The sequence below is a fragment of the Octopus bimaculoides genome, chromosome 5 (assembly GCF_046866305.1).
Source record: "Octopus bimaculoides isolate indiv1 chromosome 5, ASM4686630v1, whole genome shotgun sequence".
Classification (NCBI taxonomy): Eukaryota; Metazoa; Mollusca; class Cephalopoda; order Octopoda; family Octopodidae; genus Octopus; species Octopus bimaculoides.
In genome coordinates this window covers 42,954,401-42,973,140 of record NC_142932.1, presented here as the reverse complement: position 1 = coordinate 42,973,140, position 18,740 = coordinate 42,954,401, and the positions used below count along the sequence as shown (strand labels likewise).

The 18,740-nt window shown below is 38.3% G+C and overlaps 1 protein-coding gene across 5 annotated transcripts in view; it reads right to left on the bottom strand.

Moving 5' to 3' along the window:
* LOC106879723 (uncharacterized) overlaps positions 1-18,740 on the bottom strand; it is a 119,588-nt gene that overhangs the window by 50,641 nt on the left and 50,207 nt on the right. For all 5 annotated transcript variants that reach the window (XM_052967826.2, XM_089352187.1, XM_014929403.3 and 2 more), the window contains 5 exons: positions 18,249-18,339; positions 9,927-10,009; positions 5,811-5,888; positions 3,763-3,851; positions 356-1,228 (listed from right to left, as the gene is read on the bottom strand). In XM_052967826.2, the coding sequence (XP_052823786.2) occupies positions 356-1,228; positions 3,763-3,851; positions 5,811-5,888; positions 9,927-10,009; positions 18,249-18,339 (1,214 nt within the window). The remainder of the gene's footprint in view (positions 1-355; positions 1,229-3,762; positions 3,852-5,810; positions 5,889-9,926; positions 10,010-18,248; positions 18,340-18,740) is intronic.

The following is an 18,740-nucleotide window of genomic DNA, read 5'->3' as shown; positions in this document are numbered from 1 at the left end:
CCACCCTGCCAGGGATATGGCAAGGTCATGGGACTGCAGCATGGTGGATTGTGAAGAGGTAGCAGAAAAGCTCAGCTGAGCCAATAGTGCTTCTTACATTGATGCTGAATGGAGGATTCCTAAGAAAATCAACAGTCAGGATCACCAAGCTCTATCAAGAGAGTAACTGAAACACATCCATTGGAATGGCGTCCATGGTTGTGTAATCAGCTAATAAAAGATTCACTATGACTGAAGCTCTTAATTCAAATTCATAATAAGAGAATTGGATAGCAACAGAGTTACGGGAATCTGTGAAAGCAGCAGAAGAAGAAGAAGAGAATTTAATGAAAATAAAATGAAAAAATCTTCATACCAACAGTAGGAGATCCTTCTTCTGTTTCGCCAACCTGATCTAGAGATTCATACTTGGTAATGTTTGTATAATTAAGCATTGCATAGACTGAAGGGGACAGCAATACATTGTTAATGGACGATGGATTGAGGGGGCGTGGTCGTGGAATGGCAACTGGCCTGGGAGTGGACCTGCCACTGGAAGAGGTTACCTCTGATAACAAGTTCCGATACAGAGACCCAGAATCATGTGTGTGTAATATCTCCTGGTCATACAAATTCTCCAAAGGTTCTTCACAGTTTTCTGGAGAAGTTAGGATGGAGTTCTTGTCACATTCCTCATTCTCAATTAAGATCTGTTGCATTGAATTCTCAAAAAATTCTGATGGTGATTTATGATTCTCAATATAAGGCTGAACACCATTTTGATTTAAGAATAAGGAAAGACGGTCAGACTGCAAACAGTTAGAGTCCTTTTGGAATGGTGCTGAAGTGGAAATACCAGAATCAATATTGGTCTTAGCCTCAGACTTTTCTTTTGGAAATTCACAGTTTTCATCCACTTTTTCTTTGGGTCTATTTAAGTATGATGGCAATGCAGATAATCTTGTAGTAACAGCCATGTCTTTTGGTATGATTTTATTCTGCAAGAATGAACCTGCCACACTTTTGCCAAGTTCCTGGTAATTTGACACACCTGTTTCATTCAAAGACTGTGGGGAAGAGGATAATGAGATCATGAATTCTAGTCTTAGGTCTTCAGAAAGTTTGTGTCGCTGCTTGCTTTGTAACCATGAAATACAGTTAGTGACTGTCATTAGCGACAATTTCTTGATTTCTGAACCCCGGTAGAAAATGTACATTTCATTTTCTATCACAGCAATGTCATTAATTTCTGGAGAGAGAAAAGAAAAAATAGGAAAAAAATTAGAAAAAGAAGGAAATAAAGGATGAAATGCAAAAAAAAAATAATAATAAAAGGATCAAACAAAGAAAAGAGGAATGAACATGAGAAACAAAAAGAGGAATTGAACAAGAAGCAAAATGTGGTTCTCCAACCCCTCTAGGTGGGTAGGAACTCTAAATAAATAAGAACTGACTTAGACTGTGACAACCTGCCCAATATACATCAGCAAGGAAAGCAGACGTAAAAACGATGAGGTCAATGACGATGATACATACTATATAGTGTATACTGTACTAAACAAATTACACAAATTTGATCAGGAGAAAGCATGAGTGAATTGTTCAAATTAATTAAGTTGGACTGGAAGATTTTATTTGTTTAAGGCAACACCTTAAAGAAGTTTAGTCAAATGATTCAATTCCAGTACTTACATTTTTCTATTAAGCCTAGTATTTATTCTATTGATATATTTTGCCAAACCGCTAAGTTACAGGGATGTAAACATACCAACACCATAGTAGGGGACAAACACAGACGCAAAGACACACACACACACACACACACACATAATGGGCTTCTTTTAGTTTTTGTCTTCCAAATCCACTCACAAGACTTTGGTAGGCCTGAGGCTATAGTAGAAGACATTTGCCCATAATAGAAGATACAGTGTGACTAAAACTGGAACTATATAGCTAGGAAGCAAACTTCTCACTACTCAGCCATACCTGCACCTGTACCACATAAAAAGTCATACAGAATTGCATGCAACCTGAGTGTCACGAATTGCTCCTTTGTTTCAGTCATTTGACTGCGGCCTTGCTGGAGCACTGCCTTTAGTCGAATAAATCGACCCCAGGACTTATTCTTTGTAAGCCTAGTACGTATTCTATCGGTGTCTTTTGCTGAACTGCTAGGTTACAGGGACGTAAACACACCAGCATTGGTTGTCAAGTGATGGTGGAGAGACAAACATGTACATATATATATTCGACAGGCTTCTTCTAGTTTCTGTCTACCAAATCCACTCACAAGGCTTTGGTCAGCCCGAGGCTATAGAAGAAGACACTAGCCCAAGGTGCCAAGCAGTGGGACTGAACCTGGAACCATGTGGTTGGTAAGCAAGCTACTTACCACACAACCACTCCTGTGGCTATGAAGCCACTCCTGCACATATAAATGAATTCTAACAGTGATTATTTCTGAATCAAGCAATCAGTTATCTCTCCTACATTCAGCTAGCATGTCATTACTGCTGAAACGTTCAGAGAAGAAATTACTCTTGGACGCCATCTACATAATAAAAAATGACAGCTAAGTTAACAGTTAACATATTTAATGAGTGGGCACGGAAAAACTGTTGTAGATTTAGTTAATGATACTCACATCACTCTTCCAGATATTGTGAAGCCTATTCTTGGTTAAAGGGATCTAATAATCAGAAAATGTCCTGAGTTATCTCCCATACTAGTCAATAACAAATCGAAATTTGTATTTTTTTTTCTTCAGAAAGTCAGGGAAAATTCCTTGTGACTCTTTTATGTACCTGAGTTCAAATCCTGACCAGGTCAACTTTGCCAGTCATCCTTTCTAGAGTCAATAAAATGAAGTACTAGTCAAAACTAGTACTCCCTTCAAAACTGCTGGACTTGTGCCTAAATCAGAAATCATCAACTCTGGGAGGGGTGTTTCAATCTTATTCTGACCTCATCATAGAAGCATAGTCTTCTCTGTACTTTCCAAATAATTGATGTAAGAATTACTCAGAATAATGCATTTTTGCCCAGAACTCTACAGCTGCTGCTACTGCTACTGCTACCACCAAGTTTGAAAGGTGAATTATTGAAAAGATCAGGCATGTCAACGTAGTTAAGATGTTTACTTCAGAATAATGTGGGTCTGGGTTCAATTTCACTGTATGAAATTGGCCTGATCATGATCAATACCTTCTGAGTCAGATTTGATAGAGAAGAAACTGTACAAAAATCCATGATATACGTGTGTGTATGTGTGTGTGAGTGTGTATATATATATATATTTCTACATGCTTCACATTGCCACTGCTTGGATAACAGTGATATTTTTGTGCACCACATAAGCAAGAAGTCTAACAGCTAAGTCGTTTGATGTTGCAGAGACTACAGGAAAACGTACCTTACTTGAAAACAAGGGCTGGTATGAAGAAAAGCATCAAGGAATAAAATACTCATCCAACCCATACCATCAGGGAAAGAACAGATGATGAGGATGATGACAACTATGATATTGATTTCAAATTTTGGCACAAGGCCAGTAATTTCGGGGAGGGGCAAGTCGATTATCTTGACCCCATTGCATAATTGGTACTTATTTCATCGACCCCAAAAGGATGGAAGGCATAGGCTACCTTGGTGGAACTTGAACTCAGAGTGTAAAGACGGATGAAATGCTGCTAAGCATTTTGGCCGGCATGCTAATAATTCTGCCAGCAATAACAGTGAGAAAGAAGAGGTAGAAAAAAGGGAAAAGTCAACGGTTTCACATACCTTTTAGATCTGCACACCAAAGAACTGTCCGCACATTAACAGGATCGAAGATAAATATGGCACTGTCGGTCCAAGCTAACAGCATATTCCTAAGCAAAAAATAAGAGAAATAATGATGGTAACATATTGTAAGGGGAAGGGAGTATATGACTGGTTGGTATTTTATTGAGCCTGAAGTATGGATAAACTATATCCCAACAGGACTTGAGCTCAGAAAGAAAAGGCCCATAAAGGAAACTTAATCTGGCACTTTACTGTATCTGCCACTTCACCACATTAATAAAAGAAAAAGAAAGAAGGAAATTGGTTGTTCAGTCTATCAGAAATGGCAGCTAAATCTCCTTGAAATCACACCTTACTCTATTAAAAATGCTAAGTCAAACTGAATATAGTGTACAATATAACCCTAGATATACTGTCGGAGAAAACGATGAGATGGTTACTGCTGAAATGTAAGGGAGGGAAGCTCTATAATAGCGACTGACTTGAAATAGCAACCAAATCTCCTTCATATACCTCACTGTCTAAAATGACTTAGACAGCTTAAAAAGATGAAGTGGTCATAGCTGAAATGCATTTGATCATAGGTCTATTCAACCAGAGCTGATCCAAAGCTCAACAACAACAAGAAAGGAACTAGTGCAATACAGATAGTTCTTAACTTTTCAACTCAATTTAATTCATTCTTTATCACTCACTGACAAAAAATCTCATAAACCAGGAAGCTGAGATTTGCCTACTCTCAACAACATGAGTTGACCTTCACTTCAGCTGATTTGGTGTTTTGTAGCTGATGACATGAAAGAACATAGAAACATGTATCCTACAAATCAACAATGTCATTCATAGCTCAATCTATTTTTCACCCATGTTGTCGAGGAGGAGAATTATCTCCTGGGACTGTTTCTGCAGTGGAAGAACTGTCTACATACAAGAGTGCTTAAGCATGTTAGATATGAATTTATACAAATATATTTAAGACATTTGAGCGAGATCGTTGCCAGTGCCCCTGGACTGGCTCCTGTGCAGGTGGCACGTAAAATACACCATTTTGAGCGTGGCCATTGTCAGTACCGCCTGACTGGTATTCGTGCCAGTGGCACGTAAAAGCACCCACTACACTCTCAGAGTGGTTGGTATTAGGAAGGGCATCCAGCTGTAGAAACTCTGCCAAATCAGATTGGAGCTTGGTGTAGCCATCTGGTTTTCACCAGTCCTCAGTCAAATCGTCCAACCCATGCTAGCATGGAAAGCGGACGTTAAACGATGAGGATGATGATGATGGCAGCAAATTTGTAGTCATTAGAGTGTTGCATAGAATGCCTTGCAGTATTTGTTTTGATTTTCTATGCACTGAGCTCAACTTTGCCGAATGTTCTTTCAGGGTCAATAAGGAAAGTACCAGTCCAGGGGTGGAGGTGGGAGGTGGGATGGTGGCAGTTTCCAAGTTGAAACTGTCCTGTCACCAAAAAACTGTGGTGACACTCCAATCAGGAGCATCTAGAATCAATGATTTGAAAAACAAATGGACATAGCTTCCTTGGTTCGATTTGAAGATAGACTTGTTTGTGTGTGTGAGTGAATGTGCGTGTTCTAACTGTAGATCTATCTTGTTGTTTATGAGTTTCATAAGCTCCCACTTGTTGTCAGTATTATGTAATGGTTACAACTACACATGTTCTTTGTAACTGTAAGGCACACAAAAATAAACAACAATTGGGTGGTCAGGAGTCATGGTGGTGTTGTGAGGTCAGGAGACTAATGGTGAAGCCAAGTCATTAGCAGTGGTCTGTTGTCAAGAAACTCATGATGGTGTGTAGTCAATAGGTTTCAACAACAATTAATTCCAATGAAATACTGAACATGGCCAATGACTGAGTGCCATGAGAAGAATAGAATTCTAATGTTAAAAATTTTTGTTGTTACTTTTTTTTGTATCTTTATTCAAATTATAATTATTTTGTCACTAACAGTCAGCTCAGAAAAATTTTATCAGCCACGATAAGAAATTGGGATGAAAATAATAATTTTTTTTTAATAGAACTTACTTTATTTGCTTTATCTGAACAAAATTTACAGACAAAACATTCCATTTCTCATCTTTTGGTAGATTATATTCTTTGCACCTATAGAGAAAGAAATATCAAAAATAAATATATAAAAGTTAATTTTGTCTCAATCATTAGAGTGTGGGCATGCTGGAGCATGTCTGCAGTCTAATTTTGAAGAATTTTTAGTTGAATGAATCAACGCCAGTACTTTTTCAAACCTGAAACTTATTCTATCGATCTTTTTTGTCAAACTGCTAAGTTATGGTTGTCAAGTGGTGGAGGGGGAACAAACACAGATATACACACACACATTCAGTTTCCATTTACCAAATCCACTCACAAGACTTTGGTCAGCCTGATGCGGTAGTAGAAGACTCTTGCCCAAGGTACCCTGCAGTGGGACTGAAGCCAGAAGCAAGTGGTTGGGAAGCAAGCTTCTTACCACATAACCACGTCTGCACCTATATTAAAGAAAACATTTAATAACACCAAATTATGTTGTCCACGTTGTTTAGCATCATAGTATTAGCACTGAGTTTTCTATGGTGGTATTAGTTGGATGTGTCTGAGTACAGTATATTGTCATGCATCACACACCATCATTTCATCTATTAAATGACACAGATCTTAGGGATTCTCACCTCACCATTTTCTCCTGTGTCTTCTTCAGTCTTCTACATATACCTTTCATCAACACTGTTTCACCAAGCATTCATAGTCTTTTCACAGAACAGTCATCTCTCTTGCACACGCACACACACACACATGCACACACAAACTCACACTACTGCTGATACCTTTAATGTGTAGCAGATCTCTTAGCTCGCTTGTTTACTGTCTTTCAAGCAAATTCATATTACATATTCAACAGATACAGACATGACTGTGTGGTTAGAAGTTTGCTTCCCAAGCACATGGTTCCAGATTCAGACCTACTGCATGGCATCTTGGACAAGTGCCTTCTACTATAGCCACAGGCCAACCAAAGCTTTGTGAGTGGATTTGGTTAACAGAAACTGAAAGAATCCTGTTATATATATATATATCTACATATATGTGTGTCTTTGTGTTTCGGTTTGTTTTCCACAAACTGGTGTTGAATTGTTTACATCCTTGTAACATGGTGGTTCAGCAAAAGAGACTAATAGAATAAGAACCAGGTTTAAAAAAGTCCTGTGGTCAATTCATTCAACTAAAAATTCTTCAAGGCAGTGACCCAGCATGGCTGTAGTCTAATGACTGAAACAAGTAAAGAAAAGAAAGGAGTCCTTGTGACAGTGCAATGGTTTGTGAGCTTCAATGACCAGTGAGCTATGCCTGTGGAGCACAAGCTCCTCGTAGGGCCTCTCATGCTGGACAAGTCAAAGGACAGAGGCCAAACTAATATGGAACACCTCTTGCATACAGTCAGCACCTCTACCTAGAAAAATTAAAGTTTTAGAAGCACTGATGACAATTCAAAACCAACAAGACTTGGGAGACTTGGGACTTAACAACAGCCCATAACAGTGAACAGTGGAGAAAAGTCCTCAATGGCCTATATTCCATATGGAGCAAAGAGCTTAAGCAAGTAACATATATTTGACACATTTCTCTCTAGCCTTTGCACATCTTCCATATTCAACTCCCACATTTCACCATCATGATGCAGCACCTCATCTCATGAACAAGATCCTTTCTGTCTTCCCTTTTACCACTTAGTCAGCAAAGGAAGGGCTGCACCCATGACTCTTAAAATTTTTCAGAGCCTCCAGAACTGGTGAAAAGACAGGAAGTTATCCTCAAACCAGAGACTTGGCTCAAATGCTTGCAACAAATCATCAAGGATTGTGGTCAAGAAACCACAGATGGCATGTGGAAAATAAGCTAAAATTCCAGTAAAAGCACCCAAGGACTAGTTGGTGGTCTTAGACCTGACACCAGATTAACCCTGTGGCATTTAAACCAGCCATATCCAACACAAATAGTTTCCCTTTTTTATATTCAAACTGACCAGATCTGGCCTCTCACACATACCCTACAATGTAATTCTGAAAAATAAACTATCACATCATTAAAATCTTGAAGTTGCGAGATAATGCATAGTTAATTTAAAACTATGGGAATAGATAAATATTGTATTTGAAAGAAGAATCTGAATGCTAAAGGGTTATGTCTACCACCTAAGGACTCAGAATGCTAATACTGCAAAGCAGAAGAAATACTGCAAAGCAGAAGAAATACTGCAAAGCAGAAGAAATACTGCAAAGCATTTTATCCAACATTCTAATAATTTCCCTAATCTACTGCTTTGAACTGATACTTTATTTTAGCAATCATGGAAGGATGAAAGGCAAAGTTGATCACAGTAAGATTTGAGAGCCAAAATAAACACTGCCTGGTACTTTATCCTATGCTCTAGCAACTGCCAATATGATGCCTTCTTTTTTTGCCAACTGAAGTCAGTTTTAGGAGTCTCTACAAGGTAACTTGACCAGCTTGAAATAGCAGCTAAAAGCTTCCTCAAATCATACCCCTATTGTTTTCAAACAGAAAGGACACATGAGATAACCTAGTCTTAGAAATACTTGGTAAAAAAATAAAACAGAATGGTCACAGCTGGAATACCTTTGATCATAGGTTTGTTCAACAGGGGTTGACCTAGGGCTAAACAGATCTATAAAGTAACTTCTATGTGGTCATTCAACCTGCTAGAAATAGTAGCCAACTCTCACTCAAGGTACACCCTACTTAAGGCTGGATTTAGATCTAGTGGAGCCCTGGACTTATACATTTTGGGAACTTACACAATTTTTCTAATACAAAGCATAAAGTAAAGACAGACCAATAAATCGAAAGAAAGTTCAATAATTTTAAAAGAATTCAATTAAAAAAACACTTCAACAAGTTTTAAAAAATGCAAATTATTTATTTGATGGTTGTAAATATATTTTTTCATTTTTAACTCCAAACTTTGTGCTTCTCTGAGATAAAGGTGCTTCCAATGCTTTGCAGACCCTTGGGTAATGGCCATACATATAACCTTGACCCTTTTGTCTTCAAACAGGAAGGTTACATGAGGTATTCTAACTCTAGAAATACTGAATAAGAGATGGAATGGTCACAAATGGAATTCTTTTATTCATAAGGCTGCTTGACTCTTCATTTCATATTGCTCAAGTTCACTCAGCTGTAGAAACGAATAGCATCGTCACTGATACTAAGCTGTATCAGCCTTTGCCTTTCCCTTGGATAACATCAGTGGCATGGAGAGGGGAGGCTGGTATGCATGGGTGACTGCTGGTCTTCCATAAACAACCTTGCCTGGACTTGTGCCTAGGAGAGGAACTTTCAAGGTGCAATCACATGGTCAGTCATGACCAAAGGAGGTCTATTCCCTTCTTTCTTTTTTTTTAAGGCTACCTGATTGAAGATAACCTGAAGCTCAGCAACAAAAGCTTCTGTCTTACTTAATCACTAGTTAGAACAGCAAGTTAATAGAAACTATAGATGATGCTTAGTGACTCATGGGAGATGTTCATGTACTTTGTAGGATGTTTCAGTTCTGATAAAATATTTATTTCACAAATGAGTCAGCTAAATAGAAGTAGGCATACATTTATTGTTTGAGCAATCACAAACAGAAAGACAGATGGAAAGAGGAGGAAGGAGAGAGAAAGCAAGGTGAGAAGAAAGAGAGAGAGAGAGAGAGAGAGAGAGATGAGAAGGGGAAAAAGACAGAAGTGAGAAGAGTGACATATAGAGGTGAAAAGAGAAACAGAATCAGACAGAGATGAGGAGAGAGACAGAGGTGAGGGGAGAGAGAGAGAGTTAAAAAAGAAAGAGAAAGATCATGGTGAGAAGAGAAAGAGGGAGGGAGGCAGAGAGATAAGAGAGAAGAGACTAATAGAGGGAGAGAGACAGAAACAAGAAGAAATACAGAGTCAAATATGAAAAAGAGAGACAAACAATCAAGGATGGGAAGAAGAGAACAAAGAAGAGATTAAAATGGTGAAAAGAGAAAGACAGATGGAAAAGAATTAGAGACAAGTGAAAACTAGAGAGAGAGAGAGAGAGAGAGAGAGAGAGAGAGAGAAGGAATGTGTGAGAGAGCAAGAGAGAAATGTTACTTACCTGAGATCTAATATAGGTAATGGAGGGATTGCCAACAGTTGTTTAAACTGATGAGTGTTGAGTACCTGTCCTTCAAAGTCGACCTGAAATGTTAACAAAAGGTTCAGTGAGACTGCAGCATCATAAATGGTTAGATGATGATGATGGTAATGATGGTGAGGACAACTGGTGGTGGTGATGGAGGCTTACACACACTTGACAAACACAGTTTTGAGTTCAGCCCCACTATATGGCACCTTGGGTAAGTGTCTTGAGTTATAGCTCTGAGCCATCCAAAGCTCTGTGAGCGAATTTGATAGGCGAGAAACTGTAGAAGTCCTCTGTGTGTGTGTGTAAGAATGCATGCACGTGCACAAACGTGTGTGTTTGTGTGTGACTGTGAATGTTGATATTCTATACTTGTCATCCATGGTAGATATCCCTAGTTAACACTGCAACCAATCACTCAGCACTTTGGAAGCCTTCTGGAATAAATGAAGAGCATCCAGCTGTCAGATCCTGCATCACATAACATCCTGCCTAACTGATGCTAGCTTGAAAAACTGGTGATAATGGAGGATAATAGTGGTGATGATGTTCATAGTAAGTATCTTTTATCTTTTACTAGTTTTAGTCACTGGACTGTGGCCATGCTGGGGTACCACTTTGAATGGTGCTTTTAATCAAACAAATTGACCCTAGTAGTTATCAGTCTCTTTTGCTGAACTGCTAGGTTATAGGGATGGAAACAAACCAACACCACTTGTCAAGTGGTGATGGGGGACAAAGACAAGGACACACAAACATACATATTTATTTATTTATTTAGCTAACTAGCTCGCTATGTAGTAGTAGTAGTGGTGGTGGTGGTGGTGGCAGTAGTAGCAGTGGTGGGAGGAGGAAAAACAAGAAATGAAAGAATGGGTGGAGCCAGGTGGTTGACTCAAAAAAACTTTTTACCATTGTTGTCGACCCAACTCACTAACATGTTATGCTTTAATACCTCAGCCTCATGACTACTTGCAGTAATGGTGTGAATGTTTTGGACTTCCTCGAAAATTTTAATAGGCATACACCAGTATTCCCCCAGTGCAGTGTATAACAGAGAGAGTGTGTATACAACATATTTATTCAATGTTTTTACTCGTTTTTTTTTGTTATTGTTATTGTCCCTTTACTTTTGTAAATTAATTAATAAAACGATTTTATTTATACAAGAGAGACAGAAAACTTGCATTCAGCAAAAATGTATTTTTTCATGTTTCATGTACAAAGCAAAAATTGTATATCATTTTACCAACCAAATACTCCATTTTTGTGGGGGGCTTTTTTGTAGTTGGTTTTATCTTTTATCTCATTTTCTTTTTTATTTGTTCCAGTCATTAGACTGAGACCAGACTGCGGCCATGCTAGGGCACTACCTTGAATTTTTAGTTGAATGAATTGACCCCAGTACTTATTTTTTTGTTAAGCTGGTACTTATTCTACTGGTTCTTTTTGCCAAACCACTAAGTTATAAGGATGTAAATACACCAACACTGGTTGTCAAGCAGTGGTGGGGGACAAACATACATACACACATAGATACATAATGGACTTCTTTCAGTTTCCATCTACCACATCCACTCACAAGGCTATGTTTGGCTCCCAAGATTATAGAAGACACTTGTCACACAGTGGGACTGAATCTGGAACCACGTGGTTGATAAAACAAACTTCTTACCACACAGCCATACCTGCACCTGGCTTACAAGGTTCTTGATCTGAATTCATATGTTGAAACAGATTTTGTTGTATCATGTAGTGGGAGATAGGGGAACATTATGCCAATAATAAACACATGTACAGGCGTGGCTGTGTAATAAGAAGTTTGCTTTCCCAACTACATGGTTCTAGTTTCAGTCCCACTGTGTGGCACCTTGGGCAAGGGTCTTCTATTATACCATTATGAGTAGATTTGGTGTCTGTGTTTGTCCCCAACCACTGCTTGACAACTGGTGTTGGTGTGTTTACATCCCGGTAATTTAGCAAATCAACAAAAGTGACCAATAAACTAAGTAGTTGGCTAAAAAAAATTAAGTACTGAGGTCAATTCATTTAACTAAAATTTTTTCAAGGTGGTGCCCCAGCATGGCCAGTCTAATGACTGAAACAAGTAAACAATGAAAGATACTTGCACATTCTATTTCAATTTTTATTAATATTAGTTAAGTAGTTAGCCATTTAGTTAATTAACTAATCAACTATTTGATTAATCATTTGGTCAATCAGTCAATCAGCTAGGTTCATCAGGCTGAATGAGTGATCAAACATTTGATCACTTAATTGGTTAAATGGTTAACTATCTGACTACTACTACTACCACCACCGCCACCACCACCACCACCACCACCACCACCACCACCACCACCACCACCACCACCACCACCAACAACAACAACAACAACAACAACAACAACAACAACAACAAGAAGAAGAAGAAGAGACTACACCGGGGACGTTTAGAAGAGACTACACCGAGAACGTTTAACATGTGAGAACGATAAATCACTGCTCCGAGATTTATCTAAAAAACATCGGAAATAAAGACATCGCATGGAGCCAAAAAATAGCTGACAAAGGGTTGGACTATATCCGAGTAAGTAATACTCATTGAAATTTATTTCTATTTTACCAAATATAATGATGTATTTTAATTAGATATCATCTCCACGATCCGCACAGCGAACGTAAACACACGTGTTACATCCGAACCCAAACACCATGTACAAAAAAATTACAAACAGATTAAATAATACCGGTATTATTCCACCCAAGAACAACAACCGAGAAGTGCGTACGCAAAAAGTACGAAGATCTGAACGTGCAAAACAATCTGACAACAGAAATGAACGAACCGGTACCCTACGAAAACGATGACCGTCAAAATAAAGGGCATAAATGGACACGTGAGGAATACATTTCAATCCTACATGCTTATTTCACAGCAGTGCTCTACCCAAAAAACGAAAACGCAACAACACATACATATAAAATATGGAAGAAAAATAATGTAAATAAAGACCTCGATAAAACAATGAACCCTAACAAACTAGCTAACATAAGAAGATATATTCTAAAAGCAAAAAAAAATATCAGAAATAGAAATAGAACAATTGAAAGGAAAAATACATCAGGAAAATCTAGATAGTAGTCACACAACAATGCCAAATAATAATATAAACACTGAGATAATAAAACACGAGGACAAACGTAACATTTCTGGCAAAAACGAAGTAAACAAAAAACAATAAATCCAGACCGTAGAGATGTATAATAATGTACAAAAAGCACCAATCCAGAACACCACAGACAAACATATGAATGAAAAGGAAGGCAAAACAAATCTAAAGTCTGGGAATAACGAAGGGAAACCTAATAATTACGATACTATGAAAATGAGAATAACCAAAGAACTGAAAACCACAGATCTTAGAATGGACCACAGATTATATCTCCCAAAAATCAAAATAGACAATAAAACAAGATCAATAATAAATAGCATAAACCTGGCCGTCATGGAACTAACAACCACAGAAACAACTGGCAATATCACTGAGCTAAATGACATAATATATGCTGCAGCCACAAAAGAAGCAGGATACTCACTCAAACCCATCCGAACAGGAGTTCTACCACCCAAACAGACCTTGTGGATAAATAATATCCAGAGCAAAATTTAAAAAAAGAGAAAAGATTTATCGATTCTCAACGAAATTAGTAGACAATCAATACAACTAAGTAACAAGAAGAAAACAAAAATACTGTACAAGTACAACATTACAGAAAAAGACTTACCAGAGGCAAAAGAAAAGCTAAAGCAAGATATCCTTGCCAAAGCACAAAGGATCTGCCGGTATGAGAAATGCCAACATTTCTTTGAACAAAACAAACAGTTCAAATCCAACCCCCAAAAACTCTACCAAGAACTGGGTAAAAATAAAATAGACATTACTGTAGCACCAACAGCAGAAGAACTGGAAGAATTCTGGAAACAAATATGGTCGGTGAAGCAACAACCCCAGAAAAGGACCATTAAAACAACGAACTTAGCACCTGAGCAACTACGGACCCCTATAACAACTGAAGAGGTCACCCAGACACTGCAAAGACTAAGCAACCGGAAGGCACCTGGGCATGACAAGACCCCCAACTTCTGGTTAAAACACCTGACAGGAATGCACAAAAAGCTGGCAGAAAACTTTAACAACATACTAGCAGAGCCAGAGACAATGCCTGAATGGCTCACGAAAGGGAAAACCATCTTAATTCCCAAATCCACGGAAACGGAGAAACTGCAAAACTATGAACCTATAACCTGTCTCCCTATGATCTACAAAGCCTTTACTGCAATAATATCGCAGAGATTGAGTAAGCACCTGGAAAATAACAACCTGTTTCCAGAAGAGCAGAAGGGATGCTACAAGGGCTCATACGGCTGTAAAGATCAATAAAGCCATAACTGAAGACAGCCGCAGAAAAAAGAAAGTCCTCAGTATGGCCTGGGTGGACTACCAAAAGGCTTTCGACAGTGTTCCCCACACGTGGATTCTGGAAACACTAGCCATAAACAAGGTGGCACCAATTATTATAAAATACATAAGGCACTCAATGAACAAATGGCAGGCAGTGCTACAGCTCCAAACAAAAGAGTGACTTGTGAAAACGAAAGCCATCCCCATTAGAAGAGAAATATTCCAGGGAGACACACTCTCTCCACTCCTGTTCTGCCTGGCACTCACACCTTTAACTGAATTGCTAAATAGAACTGGATGCGGATACAAATGTTACGGGAAAACAGTCAACCACCTTTTATATATGGATGACCTAAAATTATACGCTAAAAATGACAAAGAGCTGGAAACACTACTACAGACAGTACATGGCTTTACCAAGGAAATAGATATGAAATTCGGATTAGAAAAATGTGCCAAAGCAACCCTGAAAAGAGGAAAATTAGTTAATAGCAACATCACACTAGATAAAGCCAATGAAATAAGAGAACTAGACGAAAGCCAGCCATACAAATATTTAGGAGTCAATGAACTAGATAGGATACAACACACACAAATGAAAGAAAAAAAAAGAAAGAGTACTATAGACGAGTTAGATCAATACTAAAAACAGAGCTCAATGCTAAAAACAAGATAATAGGCATTAACACTTTAGCTGTCCCAGTTATAAGTTACAACTACAATATCCTTAACTGGACACTAAACGAACTATCTAAAATAGACAGGAAAACAAGAAAAATAATGACAGGATATAGGATGCACCACCCAAAATCTGACATAGAAAGGCTATATATACAACGCACAGAAGGTGGCAGGGGTCTTATACAGCTGGAAAACTATTATAAAATAACCACTATAGGACTGCAAAAATACCTACTCCAGAAGCAAGGAAAACTAATACAAATAGCCACAAAACACGAGCAAAACAAAAAACTGTTTTCAGTATTTGAGGAGGCTGACAAATACAAACAAGAAATCATACTACCTAACAAATACGAAGAAGAAGAAACAACAAAAGCTATAAAACAAATGAAATCCAAACTAAAACTAGAACAGCAACGGACCATGATAAAACGATGGCAAGAAAAGCCCCTACATGGTAAATACTGGGCTAAACTAAATGCAAAAGAAATAGACACAGAAAAATCCCAGCAATGGTTGAGAAGCTCAGGACTCAAAGCAGAGACTGAAGGATTTTTAATTGCTGCACAAGACCAAAGCCTCCCCACCAGAAATTACCAAAAACATATAATGAAAAGAAACATAACAAGTAACTGTAGAATATGTGGAGATGGACAAGAAACAATAAATCATATTATCTCTGGCTGCCCAGTCCTGGCTAAGAAGGAATATATTCACACACACGACAGAGCTGGGACCTATATACACTGGAAGCTATGTCAACACTATGGAATAACAACAGAAAAAAGATGGTATAAACACACGCCAGAAAAGGTCACAGAAAACGAAAAAGCAACCATTCTCTGGGATATGCCAATACACACAGATAGAGAAATTAAGGCAAATAGACCAGATATAGTTGTCAAAGATCATGAAGAAAAAAAACGCTTTCTAATTGATGTATCAATACCAGCAGATGACAACGTTTCCCTAAAAGAAATGGAAAAACTTTCAAAATACAAAGACCTAGAAATAGAAGTAACTCGAATGTGGAATCTAAAAACAGAAACAATTCCTATCATAGTAGGTGCCTTAGGTATAATAAAAAAATATTCAGACAAATACATAACAAAAACACAAGGACTTACAAATATATATACCATACAGAAAATTGCACTACTGGGCACTGCACACATCCTACGCAAAACACTTTCAATACAGTAACCAGAAGAGCATCACAGCAAACCACAGCACATACCCAAGGCACACAGAGCTGCGCTCGGTAGTGAAGTGAAAGCAAGTTATAAAAATAAAACTACTGAACAATAATAAAAGTGAAATAGAACCAGTGCATGTGTTTATTATTAATATTATGACCCACCTAAGATACAAAAAAGAACCCCATTCCACTGTCTCTAAATGACCATAGGATTGCACCTGGAAAGTTCCCCTTCAAGGCACAAGCCCAGGCAAGGTTGTTTATGGAAGACCAACAGTTACCCATGCATAGCAGCCTCCTCTCTCCATACTACCAATGTTATCCAAGAGAAAGGCAAAGACCAATACAGTTTGGAACCAGTGATGTAACTCATTTCTACAGCTGAGTGAACTGGAGCGACACGAAATAAAGTGTCTTGCTCAAGAACACAACATGCAGCCCAGTCTTGGAATTGAACTCGCTACCTCATGATTGTGAGTCTGACACTAATTATTGAGCCATGTGCCTTCATTCCCTACTAGGCCAAGCTAGTATTTAGTGAAACTGGGCCAAATGGAGAGTGGTCCTAAAAGAGCTCAATCTCAAGTTGACTAAGTCTTAGTACTGTAAGCCAAAGAATGATAATAAAAACGAGTCCTATCGCTACCATTGTGACTGCTGACACAACACAGAAAATGTTACAACCTCCAAGAAATGTCAGCCAAATTTCTCTAAAACTATACTTTACCATATTTAAAAAAAAAAAGGACATATTTAGATAGCTGCGAATACCGTCTGTAAATAAATGGCATGGTTATGGTTGAAATGTCTTTGATCACAGAACAGATCTGCTTGATCAGAGCTGATCTACAGCCAAATAACAATATCACCATGACTACTGATATGATATGTGTTGCTGCATCAATCATCAGCATTTAACATCCACTTTCCATGCTGGCATGGATTGGATAGCTTGACAGGAATTGGCAAGGCCAGGGGCCACTCCAGATTCCACACCAATATTTTTTATGTGGTACTTTGCCATATCATTATCTACAGCATCATCATCATTTAATACCTGTTTGCCATCATCATTTAAACAAACATTTTTTCCATACCTGTTATTTTGTCCAACCCATGCTAGCATGGAAAGCGGGCGTTAAACGAAACTTCTCATAGTGTTTCAGTATTTTTACAGCAGAGAGGCAGACATCAGCTTCAACGTAAGTCTTTTTCCTCTTTAGATTGTTTAGTCATGGAAGGACAGCCAGTGACTCTTTCTAAGGCTTCCGACACTAAGGTAAGGTGGGAGGAAGGAATTCTCTTACTGGAGAAATGGCCCCAGGTGCTTGCAAGAGAGTGGACTCTGCTAAAAATACCCAAGGTGTTAATCTGCAAGATGGATTATGTATGTTTGCCATCCATGTAGGCCATGGTGAGATTGGAACCAAAACTGATAGCCAGGACAAATACTGCAATCTGCAAAGTACCGCATAAAAAGCATTAGTGTGGGTGTTGGCACCACATTAAAAGCACTCGCTACGTTCTGTAGTGGTAGGCATTAGGAAGGGCATCCAGCCATAGAAACCAAGCCAAAACAGACTGGAATCTGGAGTAGCCCCTGGCCTTGCCAATTCCTGTCAAGCTATCCAACCCATGCCAGCATGGAAAGTAGATGTTAAATGTTGATGATTGATGCAGCAACACGTCTCATTCAATGCTCTGACAATTCTGCCAGTCCACTGCCCTAGACTGACACTTTATTTAACGACTCCAGAAACATGTAAGGTAAAAGTCGATGTTGGAAAGGCAAAGCAAATCTTAATGGCTATGGATTATGGACCACAGATATTTCATGTAATTAACCAATACCGTAATAACTTGACTAGTTATAGCCTTCGAAATCATGTAAGCGAATGAAAGAAATACAAAATAAAAAAAAGAGAAGATAATTTTTATTGATTTCCTTACCTCCCACATACGAGAGCCTGGTCGAGCAGAGTAGATTAAAGGCGTTGAAAGACTGGAGTTGTGGTAGAAACAAGTTCCAAACTTTCCATCTCTACAAAACACATTCAATAATTGATATATGACATTTTTTTGAAGTTGTATGTTTTTTGTTTTTGTTTTTTTGTTTTGATTCTTTTTTTAACTTTTGGAAATCACTGAATGAGTTAATAATAAAACATTGTCCTTTAGAAGAACCAGAAGAACATGCAAAATGTTAGCTGTTAGAATCTTTTTATTGCTGAAGGTGATTACACAACTCCTGCTCTTTTGTCATTCATACATACATCATCATCATCATCATCATCGTTTAACGTCCGCTTTCCATGCTAGCATGGGTTGGACGATTTGACTGAGAACTAGTGAAACCGGATGGCAACACCAGGCTCCAATCTAAATTTGGCAGAGTTTCTACAGCTGGATGCCCTTCCTAACGCCAACCACTCAGAGAGTGTA